The sequence below is a fragment of the Dromaius novaehollandiae genome, chromosome 17 (genome assembly GCF_036370855.1).
Source record: "Dromaius novaehollandiae isolate bDroNov1 chromosome 17, bDroNov1.hap1, whole genome shotgun sequence".
Taxonomy (NCBI): Eukaryota; Metazoa; Chordata; class Aves; order Casuariiformes; family Dromaiidae; genus Dromaius; species Dromaius novaehollandiae.
The window spans coordinates 7,996,406-8,021,049 of record NC_088114.1 but is presented as its reverse complement, the minus strand read 5'-3'; the positions used below and the strand labels follow the sequence as shown (position 1 = coordinate 8,021,049).

The 24,644-nt window shown below is 39.5% G+C and overlaps 1 protein-coding gene across 2 annotated transcripts in view; it reads left to right on the top strand.

The window, feature by feature from the left end:
* GALNT9 (polypeptide N-acetylgalactosaminyltransferase 9) overlaps positions 1-23,801 on the top strand; it is a 221,812-nt gene extending 198,011 nt beyond the window's left edge. For both annotated transcript variants that reach the window (XM_064522068.1, XM_026095321.2), the window contains 4 exons: positions 2,549-2,686; positions 5,415-5,510; positions 14,302-14,469; positions 15,583-23,801. In XM_064522068.1, the coding sequence (XP_064378138.1) occupies positions 2,549-2,686; positions 5,415-5,510; positions 14,302-14,469; positions 15,583-15,729 (549 nt within the window). In that variant the 3' untranslated portion in view covers positions 15,730-23,801. The remainder of the gene's footprint in view (positions 1-2,548; positions 2,687-5,414; positions 5,511-14,301; positions 14,470-15,582) is intronic.
* Positions 23,802-24,644: the final 843 nt, after the last annotated feature.

Sequence of the window (24,644 nt, the reverse complement as noted above, 5' to 3'; positions counted from 1 at the left end):
ATTAAAGTCCATAAAGTCATGCGAGTCTTGGCAAAGACTTCACTGGGTTTACTCTATGTCCTAAATACCAGCTTGGACTTTGGTACCTAGATAATATATCAAAACCCCTTTTCATTCATTCCAATTGTATTTTCCAAAATGCCTATATCAGGAGGAGCAGTGTTTGGCTTTTCTTCATGGGGCATCTGAATATGTCTGATGTCCACACACATCCTTGTTTTACTTACTAGTATTCAGAGTTGGACTTTCTGCACAGTGTTGAAAATTAGGTCTCTGCTAAGGTTTGTTCTAGTCGCTTCTTTTGGCACAAAGAGGTAATTGCAGAGAATGCTTCTGACATAACAAGGCACTAGTGTCTAACTCCTTTTCCACACGAGAGTTCAGTAATACTAGGAGGCAGACAAGCTAGCCTGCATCTAAACTTTTGGGGGCATTTTGGCTCTCTCCACATCCATTTGGAACAATGGTTAGTTTCCAATAGGAAAATGAAAAAGAAGTAACCTTGCCAAAATGTTTACTTGATGGTTTCTGCAAATGAATTCTGAGAATAGAAAGGACATCTAAATAAGCATTTACACCAAGGCATGATTTTCTTTAATCTCTCCAAAATTACTTATTGATGTAGTTTTCTGCACTGAGCAATACAGCTATATAGCACTTAAAAAAAAGGCACATCTACATTAAAAGACATAAAATCAGCAGAAGTACTGAACATTAAAATTTACTTTCCATAAAATAAATTGATTGATAAACTGCACATCATAAAAATAACCCCATTACCTTTCAGGAAAAGAAAGTTAGCGTGTTAGTGTTCACAGACTTATTCCTCTGTAGCATTCAACATGAGGACTCAGAAGTACTCTCCTGTTACAAACCATAAGAAGAACTGTCTGCAAGAGGACTAGAAGCCTTGCTGCATAGTTAAAAAGAAAGTTCTGCTATTCTTATCCTCCTGCTAAACCCTGTGAGCACCTCATTCCCATACCACCGTGCTGTAACCCTCATAGGGTTACACAAGCAGGGAGCACAGCATTTTTCATAGCTGCCTCATTTGCTGGTCTTGTGCTCTGTAGAAAGAGCACTGCAGACAAGGCATCCTGTTGCCTCGTTATAAAGTAGGGAAGAAGGGAGACAGGTAAAATACATGTGTTCTGGCATACCAAAACTCATCCAAATTAACCATTCATAACTCATACCGTATTTTCCACGTTTGGCTCCCTGCCAGGTTATTGAGACTCAGGTTACATAGCATGTATCCTGACAAGTGGGTGATCTTTGGACAAAACTGAAAAAGCATATTCCCATAACCCCCATAACCTTCATCAGCAGGTCAACGTAGCCTTATTTTAGTTAACCAAATGTTTGGTATGCCCTTGCTTATGATCTCTTCCTTGACAATTTTAGTGAGAAAGGAACCTTATATTGAATGATTTATTGTACTGAGTGCCTCCGAGAATTGTTCTCCTTCCATGTAGCCCGAAGTAGATCGTAAATTAACATTCATTTGAATGGATGCTGCATAGAGAGCTCGTGACAAAGTATGCATCAGCAAGCAGCAGTGAGCACCGCAAACTCTCAGCGGGGCAAACAGAAGAACCTGCTCGGTATTACAGTCGTATTCTGTCCTGAAAGCTGTGCGTCCATTGGGGAGTCTAATAAACCCTGAGCTAAGATTTCCTGCTGTCAGGTAACCTGCATTGGACAGCATTTGTAAAGCATACGACAACTTTTCTGGAGGAAATGTACAAGGTACTTGAGCTAGATTCATGCAAAACTCCCCTGTTTCAGTCCATTTGATTCATACAGTGTTGAGGTAACTCTTATTGTCTGTTGAGCTATGATGATTTATACTGATTTAAATCAACAGACACTAACTCAGGACCTGGCCTTTTTGAAAGAATTTGTTTTTATTATATTGAGTTGATTATGCCAGCCTTTGTCTTCCACGGAATTTGTATTCAAACATGAGTGAAATCCTGAAGGAGAGCTATAAAGAAGGTTTTGAGTTTCGCTGCATTTTATAGCTCAAGTCTGTAAATGAGCTCCAGTTCCAGTGAAAACTGAATGCTGGTCTATGCAAATGCTTAATGGAGCTTAATGACCTTTTGAACAGCTCTGCTTTGAAGTTTAAAAGCTCTGTTCTGATCTCATTTACATCAGCGGATACATAAGGACGTTACTAGAGTTAACCGCAATCAAGCTGCCACATCTTAGATAAGAATTAGAACCTAAATTCCTAATGACTCTAAAAGCAAAGGAGTTCAAGTCTGATTGCAAACATTTAGAACTGCTGTGAGTAACAATATTCTTACTGTATTCTTTTTATTTTGTTTAATACTTTTTTGCTTGTTCGTTATCCTTCTTTTTCTACTGACTTTCATTAATATTTATTGTCTGCTCTCAGCAGCAGCTGTTTGATGAGCTGCTACTTACAAAAGAAACAGAGGGGAGGGAAATACAGCTTGGTATACTCCAATTTGGTTTCAGTAAAGAAAACAACTGTAAAGTCAATGCTGTGGGATTTCTTTATTCTATTTTTGCTTTGTAGAACCCTGGAGTTGACTTTGGAGACGTTTCTGAAAGAATAGCTCTACGACAGCGACTGCAGTGCCGGAGTTTTAAGTGGTACTTGGAAAACGTCTATCCTGAAATGAGGGTTTATAATAATACAGTCACTTATGGAGAGGTACTGTATGTCTTTAAAAATACAAGACGACTGCATTAGAGCAGTCCTTTCATCTTAGTGAGTGGGTATCAGGACATACAGAGCAATTTAAAGTCAGCACAATAGTAGTGACAGAAATGTTCTTTCCTACTTTTAATCAGCTCTAGAAAGTATGGTTTTGAGAAGTATTGTCCCTCCCATTGGAGTATATCGGACTAAATCACTCTCAGAAACAATGAAATGCAACCTCCTTGGTTTTCATTTAGAAATAGAGCAGCCTTGAGAACATAAATTTGATGTTATCTCTTTCCTAAACAGGATGCCACAAAGATGAACAGCAAAACATCCGCAGTCGAGAAAGCTGAAAATAATTGAAGTTAATGAGAACAGTTGAGTTTACTGAATTGTTTTTAGGCAAAGAATCACCCCTTTTTGGATTTTGCCAAGCCATTTGAAGGATTGCATTCACTTTATCAATTCACTCTTTTGTAAGTCCTCCTAGCTGGGGGAAAAAAAGCAACATGTCCATGTTGAAATTACGAGGTGAAGCTATGGTTTGGCCATTCATTAATTCATCATGAAAAAGTCACTGGAGTGAAAACAGTTTTGGTGCTTTATGTTCAGATTCTGTCTTTCCATTTGCACCTGTGAACCAGTAATGAATAAGACCTCGGAGCACCTACTCTGAGTCAAATGGCTGGCTAACCGTAATAAAAATGCTGGATCCAAATTTATAAGAAATGTATAGATGTTTAGGTTCACCTCAGCTTTGTGGATCATTTCTTTCTCTTCTGTTAACCAGTCAAAACTCCCACGTATGCTTGACTCCACTCTTTAAGGAAGTCAGACATGCTTCCTGTAATTCCTTTTACTAACGCTATATCATGTGCCTGTAATGCTGGACTGCTGTAGCTTAGGACTGTGAGTTGGAGTAAAGCTCTGAGAGCACTCCTGTTGCATAGTATTTTTAAGATTCTCTTTTATTTGTCTACTTGAACTACAATTAAGTCCAAATGCAATAAATTTTGCTGCAAGACAAGTAAATGGACATTCTTCTTTTCTGCTCCATTTGATTGAGTTCATACAAAAATAAGTCAGGCACTTCAGATATTGATACAAAGTGCAAGTTTTATTGCGTAATATCGCTTTGCATCCTAACATAACTATCCCTGGCAGGAACCGAGGAAAGACATTCAGTAAATTCAGCATGAGCTATTAGTAACTGTCAGCTCTGAGAAGGCTGTTAACTGAAAACATCATTGGCAGTAGTGTCAATGCTGTGTCAATTATACCACGTGGTTAGTAAGCTGGGCTCTGTAAAGAAGGCTCTTTCTGTTGAGTGGTCACACAGAAGGTTCTTGAGTCAAACAGGAACTTCAGCGAAGCAAGCATCCAATTCATTAAAATTTATGGTAAAATGGAGCCACACAAGCCATTTAGCTACTATAAACTGGCATGGATCCATTTCAGTCTTACGTGCCCATAATGAAAGTACTAGAGGCTTCATCTCAAATGTCATTAAACTTGTTACTAAATATCTTCCCCTCTGGTTATTTTCCCGGAGGAGAAGAGGTCTGGATTTTAGTGAGTTTAAGGAAAATAAATGTATCAAGTAGACATAAAACAGATTGAAACAGTAGTAAAAATATATTTCCTAGTGACTCAATTCACATTTTTTAAAGCCATGTCATAAAGTTGTCTTCATCTTCTTTAGCCTTTATAGTACCTGAGTCATAAAATAAACCTCCTGGAATTTAACTGTTGGTGAACATTCATATCCCATCAGATTGCCTGTTATGCTCATACTCTATTATATAAAGGTTAGGACTATTTACTGACTTTCTGATACTTTGTGCAGCAGCTATTTCTATATTATGAGGGTGGCCAGACTATTTGTGGATAGTCTAAACCAAAATTGACCTGCTGATGGTTTCAATATGTCCATCTAAATAACTTCCTGTTTAAAACACCTGTAAATTTTTTCTGTCTACTTAATGTGTGTAATACTTTTAGCCTGAAGAGAAAGAAAGGCCTGAAAATTCGCAAGAGCTGCAGCTTGATTTTATAGACTTGTAAATGCTCCCCATCTTGGGAGAGATATGAACTTTTGATTGGGTTGGTTCTCTGAACCCACTCTTTAAATATTTTGAAACCCTTCCAGCATTGTTCATCATTGCTGTATCCTTTCACAGTAGTGTGCTTCACATCACTTCTGCCCATGACTGTATATTGTGTTTTCAATTCAAATAAAACTCTGTTTTATGTGCTTTTTGTTTTTATGTACCTAACAGGAGCAAATAAAAATATGCCAAAGGCAAACCACTCCTGCATAGCTCCCGTGCCATTTGATGAAGTCACATTTCCAGCATTTTGGGTCAATATCTATATTTACGCAAGAGTAATTTGGAGCAAAATTTGGCCTGTTATTTTAGAGTGAGTTTGGGGGGTTTGGTCCTTGGGCAATTGCTGAGAATAAAACTCTGACCAAAGTTAATCATTCTGTAAAGACAGCAAGGTGTTCAAATAATGGAACTGTCTCTTCACAGAGCAAATTCACTGTTGAAGTCCACGGGAAGTTTTAACAGCCTGTCATAGCTGGAGAATAAAAATGTGTTTCTCAGGGAAGTGCTGAACACCTTTGGACACTGTTTGTTTCAGTAGTTGTAGTGCAGTTAAGCTTCAGCTGGACCGGACCTGCACTTGCAGATTAATTTTTAATACAACTGTTTTCTTTCTGATCTGGTTATAGGTCCGTAACAGCAAAGCTAGCGGCTACTGTCTGGACCAGGGAGCTGAGGAGGATGACAAAGCAATCCTTTACCCATGCCATGGAATGTCCTCTCAGGTCAGTGGTTAAAATTGCTTAATTAATAGGAAACCTTTACCTTATTCAAAAGAAACAAAAAAGTAATTCGGTAAATTTGAGTCAAATTTTGCAGTATATCACTGTTAGTCTGGCTCTTAAAAAACCAGAGGTCTTTTTTCTCTGGTAGCAGACATGGAATGACAGCAGAGACAACCAGGTCAACAGAACTAGTACTAGGTCAGCTTGAACATGCTTAAATCCAGCCTACTTATACTGGAACTGCTGGAGACAAATATGTTCATACTGCTTTTGTTTGCTTTACTGCAAGCTAAACTTGTACAAGATTTAAAAGAAATTCATATATTGCCAATTTAGTTTGATTGATATGAACTCCTGGATAAGCACATTTAACTTCATTCAAATGTCTCACTTCATTTTACCTTCAAAAACTTCTCTCAGCTCGTTTAAATTACAAACGTGTGCCTTACACAAACAAAAATTAGCGACTTCAGAGAGCCTTTTCTACCGCATTACTTCATTATTTTAAAAGTATCTTTGAGTAGTGCAACTTCATAGCAGGCCAGATTTTAATTGGGGAAGGTGGCATATTTAAAATCGTAATTACCAAGAAGTACGTATTATGCACGGGGAGCCTTTCAGTAGTTCCTTTTGTGAAAGTAGAGCCAGGAAGTATCTGTGCTGATCTCAGTGAGACTGATGTCAGGCCAGATCCAAAGCCACTGAAATCACAAAAACGCCACTCTTATTTTTCAGTAATTCAGTGATGGTAGCTTTTCTTTTTCTGGAGAAGCAGGCAAGCAAATTGTGGCATGTTGTTTCTTTTGAAATACCATCCAAATCAGAACTGCATTAATGAACACTCAATCATGCATAAATAAATTCTGACTTTATCATGGGCTTAACCATTATCTGAAGTTCAGCCATACGTATATTGATTTGGAGTCCTGGCTGGTACCTTACCATGGAGGCATAACAAGATTTGCAGAATATAAATATTGCCTATTGTGCTTAATTGCAAGCTGAGGAAGAGTCATACCTTATTAGAGCAAAGTGGGTAGGCAGTATGTCCACCTTTGGCGGGATCACTATGGGAATGCTTGACTGACACTTTCATAGAAAAGACAGAAGGAATAGCCTTTGAGTAAGATAACAAAATAGTGCTACTTAATTAGATGCAAATGGGTTTTCCAAGAGGACTCTTGTTAGAGATGTCAAGGCACACAGACAGTTTAGGCTCTTGTTCCATTTTAATTCTAACCAGATGGCAAATTTAGGTCCTTACAGAAAGTCCTTTGCAACATATGATCTCTACCTTTGTGCTAGCGTTGAGAGGAATAATGAAGTAAATGATTCTGACTGTAATTTATTTTGCAGTTAAAGTCCTTAACCTACTTGCTTGCCTCCCTGACTCTTGTTTTATAGAATATGATTTGACTTTCAGAAGAAGAAAGAGGAGAGCATGAAAGTTACTGTGAATTTATTTGAAAGCAAGTAGGATTTGCTCAGCTAACTGACTAACTCTTGAGATTTTGGGTCCTAAAGTAGCTCACATCTCAGATAACAATCAGCTCTAAGCATTTTTTCCATACCTTTCAAGGCAGCTTTCAGCTCCCTTCAGGAGAAACTTAAGGAGAAGGTCATTTTCTTTTTTTTTTCTTTTTTTTTTTTTTTTTTTACAGTGCAAATATGTTGTCCGGTAGGGAATGTCTTTTGAATTTTGGGCCCTAGAGTAGCCACTGGGCAGCTCTTCTCAGGTGCAAATAGCAGTACACAAAGTATTCACTGCCCAAGATGTTGAGGTTGTGTAGTGACCAACTAAATCTCTTCTGACTCGCTTATGCTACAGGTCTCCAGTATCCTTTCTGATCACAATCTGAGAAAGAGCCTGAAATGCTGTTTTTAGACTTTGTATTACAGCTGCAGGCTGGGACTCTGTTGTACCAGGCATTGTATAAATGCAGAGAAAGAGAAAGTCACTCTTCCCAAACCCTTAAAATCCAAAGCATCCCATCTGTATTACAAAAGTATGGGAAAAGCGAGGAATTAATCTACCAAATCATCCTGCAGCACTTTGCATTTCCTTTTTTGAAAAAGGAAAAAATTTTCACTCTGTAAGAAACGCCAAGCAGAAGGCAGAGGTGATGTTTTATCTAGGTTGAGTATTTCACAGACAAGCATGGGTTGGAGCCACTCGCATGCAGCCAAGTTAATTAATGATTACACAGCTGGAAAACTTCTATCATCTCACCACAATTTACAAAATTAATTCAGTATGAGAACCACAGCTGCACAAACTCTAATCAAGGATATTCAAGCAGATAGCATGAAAGGTGTTGACAGCAAGTATTTTAATATATTAAATAAACATTTTTAAAGCCCCTCTTATGATCAGCCTGGGTGAGCTTAGTTGTCTGTTATGTTTAGCTTTCCACTTCTGACATTTTCCATCTCAAGGATAGGGCATAAAATACCCCTGCTGAGTTGAGAATTGAGTTAGTTGTATGGGCCTATTGAATATAGACTATCTCATGTAAACAAAGCACTAATTTTCACCAGTTAGGTTATCACTGGTGCTTCATGCATCCTCCTGGTATGAAAAGCTCTCACCAGATCAGCTACAGTCTGTTCATTTTTCATACTCTTCAATTCTGACAAGTAAATAACCAGTGATTTTAGTATGCGCGTGGTTCCACTGCAACCGACGGAAGTCAGCCATGTGTTTAAAGAAAGCCGAGCCGAGTAAGATTACTGCTCTTCATTCTGGGAGATGATGTTCTTTTCTTCTACTTTTTACCCTTCTGTTTTCACTGTGTGTTGCACATCTGAGTGATGCTATCCTGCATTGCTAGTGAATAACAAAACTGTTCTGCTGTTACTACTCCATGAACAAAATGCCTTTCCCTATTCGTATTCTCAAGATCAGGTTTTTACCTCCATAAATCACATCTCTTCATTTGAAATCAGTTTTTAAATTCATTTATTCAAACCAGGACATCCTCTTTTATGGACCCTCTTGAAAGCATTTTGCTGGAGCGTGTGTCAGTTTTGCTTTAGATGAAAAGGCATCTGACTCAGTTTAAATCAGTGTAAGCCAGCAGTTAGGATTATCCAAACAAGTTTCTGCATCTTTTAAATTAAGTTTAATGACGTTTATTTCAAAACTCACTTTACAGAGAACTAGTGCTGTTTTAATATATGTTCATTAGCTCCGAAGTTAGAGTCTGATCCCTTTCAGGTGAAAAGATCTGCAAATATTGTGGTGTCAGCAGTGGGAAACAAAATCTAGGGCTGGAGAAACATTCAGAAACAAATATATTGGGAGTCTTGAAGTGGCTTGCCTCTGTCACGGGCCATCTTCTACAATCCCCTGTAGTGCTCATTGGTTTTACATCACTGTACAACCTATTATTGTACAACAACTTCCAAAAAAACCCCACCCCAAAAGTGGAAGGTGTTGGCCTGGAAGCCTCTTACGCTGGCCCACGCTTACTTACAGGGCCCACAGTGGCAGATATCCACCGTCTCAGACTCTGTTTTGAATGCTGTGATGTGGAGCTGATTAACTGTGTGAAAGAAGAGGAGAACTTAAAAAAATGGCAGCCTGGGACAGGAAAGCCGCGGTGAGCAGCCTCCCTCTGCGCCCTCCTCTCCTCCCCTGGACGCCGAGAGAAAGGGGAGGCCCTGCCGCCGCGCGGGTGAGGACTCCCGCGGCATCTAGATCGAGCAGGAGAAGGGAGCTCCCGGCACTCGGGTTCCTGGAGCTCGCAGCTTCACGAACAGGTGGAATAAAAGGAGATGAAAGGCTGCACTTAAACTGCTGCTCGCGGGTGGATATTTAACATCGTACCTGACAGAGCTCTGGCCTTCCAGAGCTGCGCCTGGATAGCACATCTGATTGCTTTGACCTGGACAGATGAAAAGGCAGTTTTTTAACTTGCAGGCAATGGGGTGGATGAGATTCTGTAGCAAAGCAGGATATTTGGTATCGGTTTCTCTGTGATGACAAATATTCTGGAGACATGAAATACTTCAGACTCCTGTATGCCTCCACTTCAGTTACCACGTGAGCTCACAGCTCACCTTAACGTGCAGAGCTGACGGATCAATAAAGATTTCCTTCTGGTTGCAGAAGAGGAGAGAGAGAGGGGGGTTAAATTTAGGAATTAAATTTAGGATGGGACCCATCTGTGAGACTGTTTGTTACAAAAAGTTACCTGTTGTTATTTTGTGCTTTTTTTACTTGACTGGAAGTCAGCAGGAGTAGATTCTCTGAAATCAAACTCTTGAAATAAAAGCTGGCTTTTACTTACTAGGCCAATGATCCCGGAGGTTCACCTTCCACAGGTAGCACTGCTTACTACTTTTGAATCAGCTACAGTCACTTTGATAAATAACCTCTGATATCTCTCCCATTCTGCTCAGATTTCAGATTGTTGAAGGGGAAAATATCCTGTGTTATTTTAAGTACAACAGATAGTATCAGGATTAGATCCTTAGGGTATTTAACACAGCACTTAGCTTCAATGTCATTTATGTGGCTCTTTTAGCTCTTCTCAGGTAAATGTGAAAAACTGAACTAAGGTCCAGCCTTATGGAAGGGATAAAACTGCATCTGTGTTCTGGAGTTTGCAGTGAAAGTATGTAGCTATGTCAGGTTGTCAGCTCAGCAATACCTGTACAGACTTCATTTTTTTTATGGATGGGATAGAATATCCCTTTATAAAGGGGACTTTGCCCTTTGACTTTGGCTGACTGGCACTAGGAATGGATTTGGCATGATGTAGCTCATGGCTCTACTGCAAATGCAGAGGTTATTACTTCTTTTTTAGTGTGGTAATAGCATTCAAGCTTGAGTTTGAATACAGTGGGTATAATTTTCAGTATCATGGATTCTTTATCCCAAATTCCTGTTTTTCAGTCTACAGTAATAAGAAAATTATTTTAATGCGTGTTTTATTTGCACAGTTTATGTTGTCTCTAGGACATTATGAAGTCTTGGAGGGAGACATTATTAATAATATAGTAGTTTCTTGAACCTTAATTTCAGGTCTGATTTTGCAGAAGCAGGCACTAAAACTTTACTACTTAATGTGGTTGGAATTGAGATTTTTCTTTTTGAATTAACTTAAATTTAAAAATTTTTTTAGTATGAGCCTATGTTTTTATGGCTGTTGGAAATCTTGGCAGAAAATACAGATACAGGAAAATTAAGCCCATGCTATTCCATTTGTCTCATCATTGTATAGATACCAGTTTCCTGTACTGAGACATCTCTGCCTCTATTGAGCTATCACACAAGTACCACTTTCAATATTAGAGATACTTTAATAGAGGTAGCATACCTTCTTCTTCTAAGGCCTAAACAGAAACAGTAGTTTCCACTTTGATAGGCTTCTTTATAATGTATCTTCCCCAAGTACATGGTTTCTGTGACACAGAGCATGTACAACTCCAGACTATTGAGATTCTAAAGACAGGGAATATTTTAGGCCATTTTCATATCTAAAAAATAGATCTGTGTAAAGCTTATCTATGTAAAGCAAATTCTGGTCATTTTAAACCATGGGGAAAATTGATCCAATACTACAGAGCAGGTAGTCCACTGTAAATAATGGTTCTGATTATCTAGACGAGGCAATGCCAACCGGGTAGCAATGTAGTATTTTAGGACGTGGGGAAGGGCAAATAAAGACAGCAAGACTAGCACATTTCCCTGTGAGTGCAATTTTCAGCCATGCCTTCAGTTCATTCAAACTCTGCTGTATATTCATTGGGTATTAGAAGTGTGAAATACACAGACAGGTTTTTCTTAAAAAGAGGAAGGCTCTTACCCTTGTGTGGGAGAAGAGTCACTTCACTTGTCTGAGCTGGTGGTCCGTTCACATTTTGAATCACTTTGCCTATTTCAGCTTCTTTTACGTACTTTCCCAATACTGCTACAGTGAAAGGCAAAAAAAGTGTCATGATTTAGTGCATATAGAGAGTGCTTCGACTGATGTCACTGTTCATCCCAAGAAGAATCCTCATGTGATTATTCCTCTGCTTTTGGTGGTGTAGGCTCTGTCCTAACTCCATGCTTCACATGGTTGCTCTGAATAGAAGTGGCAGGTGGGAAAATGAACATGTACTCTGCCAAAGGGCACCTGGTCTGGGAACGAATAGACTGTGCTCTTTTTACCACCAGAAAGATATGATTATTCACAGCATGATTCTTCTGAGGTCAGAAAGGATGGCTGTAGAAAGCTAGACTCTAATTCAAGTTTTTTCGATTGACTCTTGATGATATCTCATGCACTGGTCAGTAGCCATGAATAAATGGCAGGCCTTTCTGATCTTCCTTCCCTTTTTTGTTAAGTAATTTCAGTCATATAACAGCAATAAGACCAGGTAGGCAGTGAATTTCCTGGGTGATGATTTCCTTTTGTCAGTGGCCAAAGTCTTCACCTTCGGGATCCTGTCTCATAACATACAAGCCATGTGGCAGTCTCCATTTTGCAGCCTTTTGGCATCTGGTTGCTGCACTTGACTACTTCTAGTGTAAGAAAGACAAAGTATTATGCTGATTATGGATTTAAACACAAGAGAAATGAGAAGTAGATACCTCAGATGTATTGAAGGATCATTCTGTTGTAATACACCCACAGTAAACAGAGTCAATCTGAACATTTACAGAAAATTTCACGGGTTAGGAAAGAGAACAGGAGTGTAAAGAGACATGTTCCATTTCTGGCCATATTTCTCACTTGCCGTGTGAGCTGGAGAATGGAGACTGGTATTTGACTTTCAGAGCGCAGCCTAAGAAAGGAGCCATGTCAAGGACGGCAAGCCGCTGAGCCTCCGTTTGGCCTGCTGTCGAGTAAACATCATACCTTTTCTCTTTCATGCGCTTTGAAATCTCCCTCAATAGGCTACTTTGCAACTATCTAGAAAGTAACAGTAAGTAAGGGGGTTATTTATTTATTCTTGCAATTTATAAATGGGGATTTAATCACTATCACAGTTATCTCAATGCAAGGTGATAGAGCGTGAGTTGACAGGGCCCCGAGGTGGCTACCTGCTGGTACCGTTCCCTCTAAATGAGCATCCTAACTCCCCCCCCCATTGAAGGGCTTTGAACCTTGCAGCGAGGTTTTATTAGAATAGAGATTGAAACAAAGCTTCGCAGCAGAGAAAAGTCAGATCTCAAAGAGACAGAGTGAAAGGTTTGAAAACAACCTTGCTTCCCACCTGCTGTCCTCCAGCAGTCATTTGGCAGCTTCTCGGATTGCGATGAACTTGCCAAGGTTCCCTGTGCATCCCTAGGAAAAGCTTCATTTCACCAGTGCCTCTGAGAGGTGGCTTTATGTCTGCTGCCTGCTCTCCCAGGAGCTGCCTGTCCTGTGCCACAGGCTCCGGGGCGGCGCTGTCCCCTCCCGCATTTGGAGGTTTTGCTGTCCTAGTGAGCCCGTAGCACTCAGGGAAGGGGCAGTGTCCCCTTCCATCTGACCCAAAACGTAGCAACTGTGAGATGGAAAATGGGCAGCCACCCTCTACCTATAGAAAAGGGCTGCTGTGAACAAGTTCTTTGCGATTAGTCCTGATGGACAAGATTCATCTACAGGTATTTTCTTTGTTGTTACAGATTTTCCCTTGGTCCAATCTTAACAGAATAAAATGCATTCTGGCACACTGAGGTTCCAAGAGACCAATTTTTACCTCTTCTTCTACACAGAGGATTTTTTTTTGTTGAGGGCCCTTTTGCTGTGAATGACTCGAGGCAAGTGAAATCATCACTTAAAATAGAAGAAAGGTTAAAAAAGAATTAAACTCCTGTAAAAAATTAATGTGAATGATTGTGTTGTGGATGTTACACTGCTAGCACCTGCTTACACTTTTTTCCTTATCTAAGAAAAAATTGAAAGTCCCAAGATAATACATGCACTGACCTGAAACCTCTGATTACAGCCAGTAGCATTTACCACATCACTGAATTTCAGAATAGTTAAGCCTCCTACAAAACTCAAGTATCAGAGTGTGATTTTTTTTATTATGTAAGCCTGAAGCGTATGTTAGCAAATTTTCTATTACGTCCCTCATAATTTCTTTTTTTGTTTTTTTCCTCTTTTTGGATATTGGCTGCACTGTTAGATTTTTTCAGTAACATTTATTTACAAAAATGCATTAGAGTTGCTGTTATCAATAGCCTCTGATAGAGCTCTTAAGAACAAACTACATGGCAAATTGACATTGTGTCCTTGTTAAATCACTTCCCACGGAGTGGATATGATTTACATATTGATTACTTCATTTTCTTGATTGCCCTTTTGTTGGGAGATACTGAGTAGGGAATGGTGGGGAGCACGTGTGAAAGAAGGGGATGTTGTGTCCTACAAGACACCTCATATGGGTAAAACAAGCTTCCAGATCTCTTTCCAGACCACCGTGAGCAGTGCGTGCTGGAATGGACAGAGGACTCACCCTGGTGCTCGGGGCTGAAGGTGGGCAGGGAAGGGGAGCTGCAGGCTGGCTCTGTGTTTCAGATGTTCACACACTGTCCCAGAGGCTGCCAGCCCTAGGCCGGGCTGGCGGTGGTGGTGGTCTCCTCTCTCTGTGCTGGCAGCTCTCACCTCTGTCTGAGCCGCACCAGAGCACGCCACGGTTGACGCTCCTGGTTGTTGCTGGGGTCCCCGGGCTGCGGTTAAAGCCGTCCCTCTGCTCGCAGCTCTCACCTCTGTCTGAGCCGCACTAGAGCACGCCACGGTTGACGCTCCTGCTTGTTGCTGGGGTCCCCGGGCTGCGGTTAAAGCCGTCCCTCTGCTCTTGTCCCCAGCTGGTCCGCTACAGCTCCGAGGGCGTCCTGCAGTTGGGGCCCCTGGGCTCCACGGCCTTTCTGCCGGACTCGAAATGCCTCGTGGACGACGGGAAGGGCAGGACACCCACTCTGAAGAAGTGTGAAGACGTCCTGAGGCCAGCACAGAGGTTCTGGGATTTCACGCAGGTACAGAAGAGCTCTTTGGAACCACGCAGAGATAAGTCTGAGACAAATACTGTTCTGGAGGCAATTAAAAAAAAAAAAAAAAGACAAATGATCTTCAGACCTTTAGAGGGCTGTTCAAGGAATCCCCCCTTATGTTTTCTAGAAATTTTCTGATGTGCTTTCTAGGAATTTTCCAATATGCTTTCCAGAAATCCCCTAACTTATGCTTTCTAGAAATCTGCCCCCCCCCTTGTGCTTTGCAGAAATCCCCCTCCTTACGCTTTCTAGGAATTTTCTCATTAGCTCTCTGAGAACAGCCCTCCCACCCAGCCCACATGCTTTCTAGGAATCCTCCCTTTCAGCTCTCTAGGAACCCCCTTAGGCTTTTTAGAAATTTTCTGATATCCTTTCTAGGATGTCCTCCTCCACACACCTTTTATGCTTTCTAGAAAGACCCCTTTATGCTTTCTAGGAATTTTCTGATAGGCTTTCCAGGAATCTGACCTTATGCTTTCCTGGACTACTCTCCCCACCCCTTGCAATATGCTTCCTGGGAATCCTTCACTCCATGCTTTTTAGGAATTTTCTGACATGATTTCTAGGTCTCACACCCCCCCCCCCCCTTTATGCTGTCTATGAAGTTTCCCACACAGTTCCCTTGAGTTCTCCCTGTGCTTTCGAGGACTTTCTGACTTGTTTTCTAGGAATTTGTTGGTTCGTTTTAGGATTTCTTTCATCTAGAAATTTTCCTGATGATTTCTAGGAAGTCATGAATCTATACTCTTTTTATGACTATTTCTAGGAATTTGGACACTTTCCCTGGACACTTTCTTGGAATTTTCCTATGCATTCTAGGAAATTTTTGATGCTTATTCAGAATTTGTGTTTTTATGACTTTTCTAGATTTCTCTAGTAATTTTCAAAAACATGCATGTAAATTTTTAGTACTGTCTAAGAACTCTTGGTTCTAGAGCTTCTTTGGGATTTTTCTAGCATCTTCCTAGGAATTTTTAAATCTAGAGCTTTCAATTGCTTTTTAGTGTTTTCAAAAGAATTATACATCTAGTACTTTTTTCTTCTAGTCTTTCTATTTTTTTCTATTCCTTCTTCTAATCCTTCTTTTCTTTCTTTCAGAATGGTCCAATCATCAGCAGAGACACTGGCCGCTGTCTAGAAGTGGAAATGTCAAAGGATGCAAATTTTGGGCTCAGATTAGTCGTACAAAGGTGCTCGGGGCAAAAATGGATGATTAGAAACTGGATAAAACATGGCCGACATTGACTGCTGGGGCTGAGAAGCTGCCTCTCCTGCTGTTGTCCATTGCTCAGTGTGCCATACCTTGCAAGGCATTTGTCCTAAAGCAAATTAGTTTGAACAGGACTTGGCTCTCAACAGTCCTCCATAGCTGGGCATTTAAAGAGAGGGGGAAAAAAAAAAAAGCAGACACATACATGCCCTATTTGACTCTTCGTTGCTCCTGAGGATGACCTGGGAAGCTTAAAAAGAATTTTCTGTTGATTTGGAAATCTTGGGATGGTCAGAACACAACAGAGAAGTGGGTTCTTTAAGCTCTCCTAGAGGAATTAATAGACAGATAGTTCCATGATAAGTTGAAAGAAGAGATCCCAATACTGCCTCATAGAGAGAGTTCTCTGATGGTTAGCTTTTTAGCTTTAAGTTATTGACTGGTGCACAACTCCTATGGTGAATAATCATGTGCCTTTTTTATTGTACTTCGTATACAAGGGAACTGGAAAAAATCCTACCTTTTCAGCATGTCTGGTTCATTGTACTAAAAAAGAAGACCTGTAAATAACACTGGAAAATACAAGAAATTTCAAGGGCGGTTGTCTAGGAGTCTCTATTTCTAGAAAGAGACTGTTCTGCAAATGTTTACAGGTGGTTCTCAACCTTCAGGTTGCTAAAAAGCAGCATTTTAGAGACCTCTTCTAGTTAGGAAACAGGTAAATGCTGATAGGTAAAATCGCCACACGCTCCATTATATTGCCACATTTTACATTTCTTGGCTGTAAGGGCATCACAATACAGCAGTTGCATATTTAACTCTTTTGAGGCGGTAGATGTCCTAGTAGATGACTTACAGAGGACTTGGTTGGCACACAAGCCCTGAGTACATGGATGAAGGGCCCCCCTCCTGCAGTGTTGTGCATGCAGGTGCACTTTTGCATTTACCAGCAACTGCCTAGGAACCAGTGGGGGATGCTGAATACTCATCACTTCTGAAAATAAGGCCACTTATGTAGTTGCCAGCTGTGGGATTTGGAAACTTAACTTGAAGCTTCCATTTTGTTACCCATCCTGTGAAAATGTCAAATGTGAGCAAATATGCTTTGTGAGCACTTTCTAAACAAACCAACATCATTTCAGTATTTGGGAAAAAAAACCAAAAACAACCCAGTGATAAGAAGACAAATTAGACCAAGAGAGAACTAGACAGCATATATACGCACTGTTATTCTGAAATCTAAATGTTTTACTGTAGATTATCTGGCAAGAGCATGTTTGTGAACCTGAATTTAATAATGTATCCAGTGCTTCATGCAGTATCTTGTAAGCAGGTAGTCAAAGCAATGACAAGGCCTTATCCAAAGGCTATCGAAGTTGATGACCACTGTCAATGTCAGCAGGCTTTGGAAATGGGTCTGTGGGTCTATGGATATGGGTCTGTGTTTTCATTACAGAAGATTCGGTCTTACTGAAGGAGAGACAGAGACAGTACCTGTTAACTTCACTGCTCAATATTTTCATAAGAATTTAAATCAAAGGTTTTGTTTTGTTTTACTGACCCAGAAAAATAGGTAATTGCAGACACTGCAATAGTAGAACAAATCTAGATGATCTGGTTTTTGAAGAGCTTTTGTCATTCCTATGTCAAGGCATGCTGAACAAAGTAAAATGGAAACAAAGTTAATTTTATCCAGGGCATGGTATCTAATAAAATATTTACTTTTAACATGCAAGCTCCATCAGTTCTTGTCAACTCTTGGTTGTTATCCAGAGAGCATATCACTATATTCTGCCCCAATTTTAATCTTGAAACAGAACGTGCAAATGTAACAGCCAGTTCTCCTGGAGTTTTTTCATGGCTAATACCTGATCTTTTTTATGTCAAATGGATGAGGTTACACCTGAATATATGTAAGAGAATAATTATGAGTGAGATTTCAAATATAAAAATTGGTACTTAAAGCTCTGTGTTTCAGTTGGTTGTACATGATCTCTTCAGCAGCATAGCCAGACCTGCAGGAAGAGGTAACATCTTTATTAAATCAAGCAATATAGTAAAAAAATCTTGGACAAGCTTTGTACTCAAGCCTTCCTGCAGGTCTCAAAGAGAGGTAAGATGCTTCAGGCTAAATATAGATTGGGAACAGTTGCCCTGCATTTAACCTCATTATGTTAATCTATTAGACAATTTAAAAGGATATTTACCATCTCTGGAGCAGGTGTTGAGTGCTTTGTACAGGATTTCTATTTGTAAGTGACTTTCATCTTCTCTCTGGATACGGTTTAAAAGGGAGAGATTACATGAAAGCTGTGTTCTTTTGTTTACTCTGCTGGGGTTTTTCTCCTTGAAATGTTTGGCTGAGGGAGGTGGGGAAGGCAAAAAAAGGGAAAGTTAGTATTTACCTGGAGAGTTATTGGGGAGTAAAGCCACAAAGCATTCATACTCTCTGTAGTCTTCCTAATTAATAAGTGAGAGCTATTTTGTATGAAGATGGCTGGAAGTTGAAAGTAATTATATATCAGTATGACTACTATATGCCTAACTACTAGATAAAGTTACTGTATTTATCAGAAGCTAATATAGCACATGTGGGATTTTTTTTTCCCCTAGTCTGAAACTGTCAATCTCCACTTGATCCTTGGTTAGCAGTGGGGCAGTAAGCCTTTCAGATCTTGGGCAAATAAAAAGGAAGGGCTGAGTATTTGGAGGAATATCAGGTTTACAATTTAGTATCCTGTAAGAAATGTTGCATTTGTGGTTTAGGAGCTTTGAAGGTGAGAAGGTTTTACTGGCAAAGATTTCAAGCAGGAAAGGACAGCCCTTCCCTATGACACCACCATAATGAATGTGAATTGGTTGCCCTTGGAATTTCATTACTGTATGTTTTCAGTGTCCAGTGCAAAGAATTCAAATGTGTCCACGCAGCCTAACTGAGGGTCAGTTCTGGCAAACTTTGAGTACTGTGGCTGACCTCTGCAGAAGGCTTGTAAGAACAAGACTTTCAGCATAAGAGGGAAAGTAAATTTCTGTGATAGTTAAATGGATCTAAGACTTACAGAATAATATAAAAGAATTCAGAATATCTTTTAAAGGTGGGGTTGGTATTTTCTGTGCTTGTCATCTTTTCTAAGACTTATTGAAACAATTTCTTACATTTGGGAAATACATCTGTAGGATTCTTTTTACTTTAGTCTCTATCTGTCTGAACCACTGCATTGGCTATGATTATTAACTTCATGGCTCTGCATGTGAGAGGGTCTTAAATATTCTCTCGTAAAAGGAATAATAGTAATTTAAAAAGCCTTGAGTGTGTTTTATTTTAACCAAAGTCTATTGGTCTGTTGTCAGTATTTCACCCCTTAGTATAATCCAAAGTCCTGCTTAATAGTGTTTCACATTTTCATTCTTCTTTCCAACAGTGCTGCAGTCCAGATACTCTGAGAAGTACTTAATATAATGTAATATGCCTTGTAGAGGAAATTCAGTTGAGAACAGAATTTTCAGTTGCCATTTTGTTTGATTGAAGAGGTTTCAGAGTTAAATGCTAGATCCTATGACAGAAGGCTAGAAGGAACATCAAGCTGCTAGCTGCTCATAGACAAACATGTCTGATAATACTTTTGTAAGCATATCAAGGTCCCTTTAAAGTTAGTTTGAGTGCTGTGCATAAAAGACCTATCTCCTCTGAGGGCTAGACACTATTTTCCAAGCTGAATTTATTCTTGGCTTGATTAAAACCATTTGCTCCTGAGCCAAAATTGTGCTCTAGCTATATTGGCTCACTGGTTCCTGAGGCATGCTTACCTCCAATGGAAAGCAACTAAGAGAGGGAAGAGCTAATAAAGGTATAGATGAAGGACCCTATGAGTTCCACTGGAATTCCATAATGATCTATATTCTGCACATCCATGTGGCATGAAAACTCTTCAGGGCTGTCTCACTTTCAAAAAGCTAAAGACCTGCAGCTCCACAGGGCTGACCCAAGACAAAGACAAAAGCAGTTCTTCCTACATAATCTGAAAGTACTGAAATTTCTCATTTCAGTGCATGATTTGGGGCTTGGCATGTCTGAAAACCAGTCCTTTGCAATCCTTTGCAAACTGTTTACATCTCTCTTCTTCTTATCAGCCTGCTCCTTTATAAAAACTGTGTTCTAGTAGATAAAAACTTCACTTGCCATGTGACAAAGGGCATAATCTATCTGACATAGGGTAGCTGAAATTTTAAATACTTAAGCCACAACTAATAAGGTTTAATGAAATAGCACCAGTCCTAATCTGTTCTTTAGATCAATTACACAGCATGTAATTCCTTCAGTATCCAGTATTCATTTGAAATGGTTCATTAACAGCCATACTAAAGCACATTATGGCCTGTTTCTGGTCCCGATGAACTGGCTTGTAAGAAGAATTTCAATAGAAGCTGGAGTCCAGAGGGAGTTTGACATATTATTATTCAGTTAGGACACAAATACATTTGGTTTTTTTGTGAATGGCTTTGCAAGGAAGAATAAGTATCAGAATTCCCTCAACTGCAAATGTTTTTAGCAATGAAGATGTTCCATTTTTGACTGCTGCTATTTTGACTAACTGCTACTTACTGCTAATAAAAGCCAATCCTGAGGTCGTGGTACAGATAAAAGGTGGTATTGCAATTTAGAAAAACTAGCTAACAATCTGGATAGAAACTAAGGAATGCTTATGTCTTCACATGTCTGCACATCTATATGCCACCAAAATAGACTTAATACTATGTTATCTCTGGAAGGAATCATGAATTTTATGCATTCTTGTACTGCTTCATTAGGAATATGTATTCGAGAGACTATCATAACGTGTACCTCTAAATCTTAGTTTGTTGACACCATTTTTTTTCCCAGTGACATTAGTGGACATAAGGTGAGAGCTGTAATTACTGGATGCATGGAAAATATATTAATTGGCATCATGATCTAATGAAGTATGTGCATCATGCATTTATAGCTTCTTGTGTGGTAACAAGGAGAATCATGAAATACTAATGCAGTGTGTGCATCCTCCTAGAAATGGAGTCTACCTACCTAGTGAAGTAAGGGAACTCAAGGATTAGACACTGTAACTATATAGCTAACAACAGTGAATTTGGCATAAAGCACATTAATATTTATGTCACCTAGAAATATTCTAGAAAATGTAATGAATTGGCTTCAGGTTCTATCTTAATAGTCACCCTATTTTACTCTGGTAACTGTTGAAAATATCTTGTCCGTATAAAGGACTGGAATGCTTATGCTGTATGAAGATTTTTAGCTGTCTCTACAATGCGCCAGCAGTGGCATTAGAAAAGAGATTAACGATGACACCTTTAGCACATTGTAATGGATTTTAGAATGGTTTCACAAAATATATTGACTTACATTACAAAAGTGTTAATAATACAGAACTTTAGGTATTGCGCTCATGGGTTGCCCTAAGTCAAAACAATACGTTTGCCTGGGAATATTTACTTATAAATATCCCATTGAAGCAATATATGCCAAACCGGTTTTGAAGGAGAAAATTTCTGTATCTGGAGTTTTCTTCAGACTTGTAGAAGCACTCACTGCTTTTCATAGGGTTACCATTTTCTATTGGCCAACAAAAGGTATCACCTGATTTTTAGACTCTTTGTAATAAGTTTGATTTAAAAAAATTAACGCAGCAACTGCAAGGCAAGTTGTGACTGCAGATCATTTTTCATTATGTGTCACATCAATAAATCAGTTTGTATTTACACTTGAAAAGTTAATAAATTACTATGCATTTTACTGCTGACATGAGCTGTATTTTTTATTATTGTACATTTGGACACCTTATATTAAATTCAAAGTTGGCACACAAAAAAAACTAGAAAAGCAAACTGTATATTTAAAATTACATTCTGTGTATACATTTTAAAATATGAATTGCATATAATGAATTCTGAAAGGTAGTCAACCCATTTTTGAGTTGAGCACCGCACACCAGATTGCGAGCTGTTCTAAAGGGGACAAGCTCTGAGCATGTCAAGGAGATGCATCACCACACACTCACTAGAGACTTGGCCCTGGAAAGTGCACATCCAAAGCTAGACTGGTAACAGTACAGACTATAATTGCATTGTGACTGCTAGACCTCAGGGAAGACTTGTCTTGCAACCCCAGTACAAAGGCATACTTACATAATGCTTGCAGGTGCCAATCCACAGAGCAATACAAGCTAAGTTCTTGCATGGTCCCTCAGGACAAGTAAGTGCTCCACAAGAAGAATTCAAACACAGATTTTAAAAATCCCCATAAAAAATTTCTGACCTTGCAATCAGCATTTCTGAAATCATTGAACCCTGGGGAAAAATATGCTGTTGAACCACAGAATAGGACAGAAAGCTCCTGATGAAAGTCTTCTCTTTGTAGGAGTCTTGCACTGGAGCGATATTTTACTAATTGAAATGTGTAAGAGTACAGTTGATTGGTCATTGATGCTTTACTGTTCTAAAGAGCACTCCCAAAACCAAAGAAACAGAACAACCTATACTTCCTGAATTGCATAGTTTAGCACAAAGGACTGAAGGATTGATCCCACATCCCATGACCTGACCTATAGCAAGACAGAGTCCAGATTTGCAGATGCTATAAAATGACATTGCTCTGCTGAAGCCCATGAAAGTTGCAGGAACTTTAGTAATTTCTACCATCTATAGACCTGCTCTGTTTCAATAATAGTGCTATTGACTTGATTTTTTTTTCTGCTTCAGAAGTCATTTTCATCTGCCCAAAGGGAATAGAAAGAGGATATGAAGTGCTTATGAACTCCCTGCCATACTGTCACACTTCTGACAGGGGTCTGTGCAGCCCAGCACCTTGTCTCTGACAACAGTCCATAATTAATGTTTAGAAGAATGGAATAGGAAACAGGGAAAATGTAGAATGATCTTATCATCACATACCTCCCCCTAATTTCCAGCAGGTAAGGACTTCCCAGGCCAGAGGCTCTACACCAGCCACTAGATTTAATAACTACTTTGGGCCTAGCCTGTATGTATCTACTCCCCTTACATTTCTGGATGTCAAAACATCCTCTTGTAATAAATACTGCAATTGCTGTGTAAGACAGTATCTCTACTTTAAAATCTGCTGCCAATTCATTCTATAGGCTGCCCTGTTGTTCTTGAATGGTGAAAAACTGAGTAACTGCTGCCAACTAATTTTTTTCACAGCATTCTTAGTTTGACCTCTGTCATCCCCTCCTAAATAAATTTAAGAATTGGTTGGGTGTCACACTTATTTTGTATCACTAGCAAACAAGTTTGTAAAAGTGCATGCAAATACTCTGTGTCATATACTGGATTGGGTGATAGCACAGTAACAACTGATCAGATCCTTGAACTCCTCAGCACTGAAAGACATGCATTACTTGTTTTAACATTGATTTTGTATCTCAGACTGCTTCTACTCTATTTGTGTATGCCCAAAGTCTGCAATTTGTGATGAGCAGACTGAAGAGCACAGCGCAGCTGGGAAACCATCTGATACCTTCTTCCCTTCTGCTAGAAACGAGAGGAAGAATTCCCTGCCCTGCTTCTGCCGCTGCGAGGGCCCACCCATGGGTTATATTTGCGACTGGGCTGAGGAAATGTTTCCATGTTCCTGACTCAAACGCATGCCTCCGCTTCAGTCTAACTAACTGGGTAAGACCTGAGCACATGAGCTTTCCCTCTTCTGATTTCTACAAGGACATCTGACTGCACAAGTCAAAGAGCAGCTGTTAAGTGATGCCCTGATTTATCCAGAGGAAGCACAGCTGGCTATAGCCTCCAGGTGGGCAATATTACAGGCAGCCTCAGAAGGAACAGCCTTGCTCAGACTTGGCAAACTTACTTAGCTCCTACATCTCTGAGAGCAGCCTTTTTGGGGATGAGATATTCTTCATAAACTCCCACTGAGGACTCTGCGGGAAAGACTGCTCTGTTGCTAGCAAGGCTATTCTGTGGATTTAATTTCCTATTATAATCAATTCAGCATTTCTTTGAAGGAAAAATGTCACCTTTAAAAGGTACCGTTGTGCTTCTTAGAATGAATGGTCTGTAAAGAATACCAAGTAAAATTAGATCCATGTAAATATTCTGTATGCAGTTCTGCATCTGACAATATTTGTATTACAGCAGTTATCAAAGTCTCAAATTATTCACTGTGAAGAATGTATACTATGAATGTAGACATACCTTTTTTTTTTCTTGATCAATAAATCCTTCATGAATCAACAGTGAATCATGTATATGTGCCTATAATGGAGCACTGAGTAGTTTGGATAATGATTTTTCAGCGTATACATTGCTTGGCCTTTTTTTTGTTTTTCTGTTTCGTCTATCTGTTGTTCATGTAATGCAATTGAGCACCTGTTACATATAGCTAGATAGATATATTTGTTCTTTGGAAGTGTCATTTGTTATTCCTTGTTCTTTGGAAAGCTGCATTTGGAATGATTCTGCTGGAATTTTTTTCAAACATTCAGAATACATGCTAGTATGTTCCTGTTATATATAGCTGCATCTAAAATAGCTAGAACTGCTTTTGCATCCTGACTGGTTATCTGGAACACAGAAAGCAAGAAAATAATGGCTGCAGTGATGTCCTCTCTAAACGCTGAGGTGAAAGCAAACCCTTTATGCTAAAACTTACGAAACATTCATAACCTGTGAACAAATCCAAAAGCTTATTTCAGTATCCAAAAAACAAGAAGCATGATCCTAAGCACCAGCAAGCCAAATTTGTCTCCTTTCATGCAAATTTAGTGCCAAGATTTTTCTGAGCTATATTCTAGTTGTCAGTAGCCCACCTTTATTGCTTAACTGTATTCTCTGACTTTCCCTTCAGCTTATTCCCACTTTTTTCTATTATTTTGTTTCCTTAATGTAACTGTAATATATTTTGGGGGGGAGGTGTTAATAATGT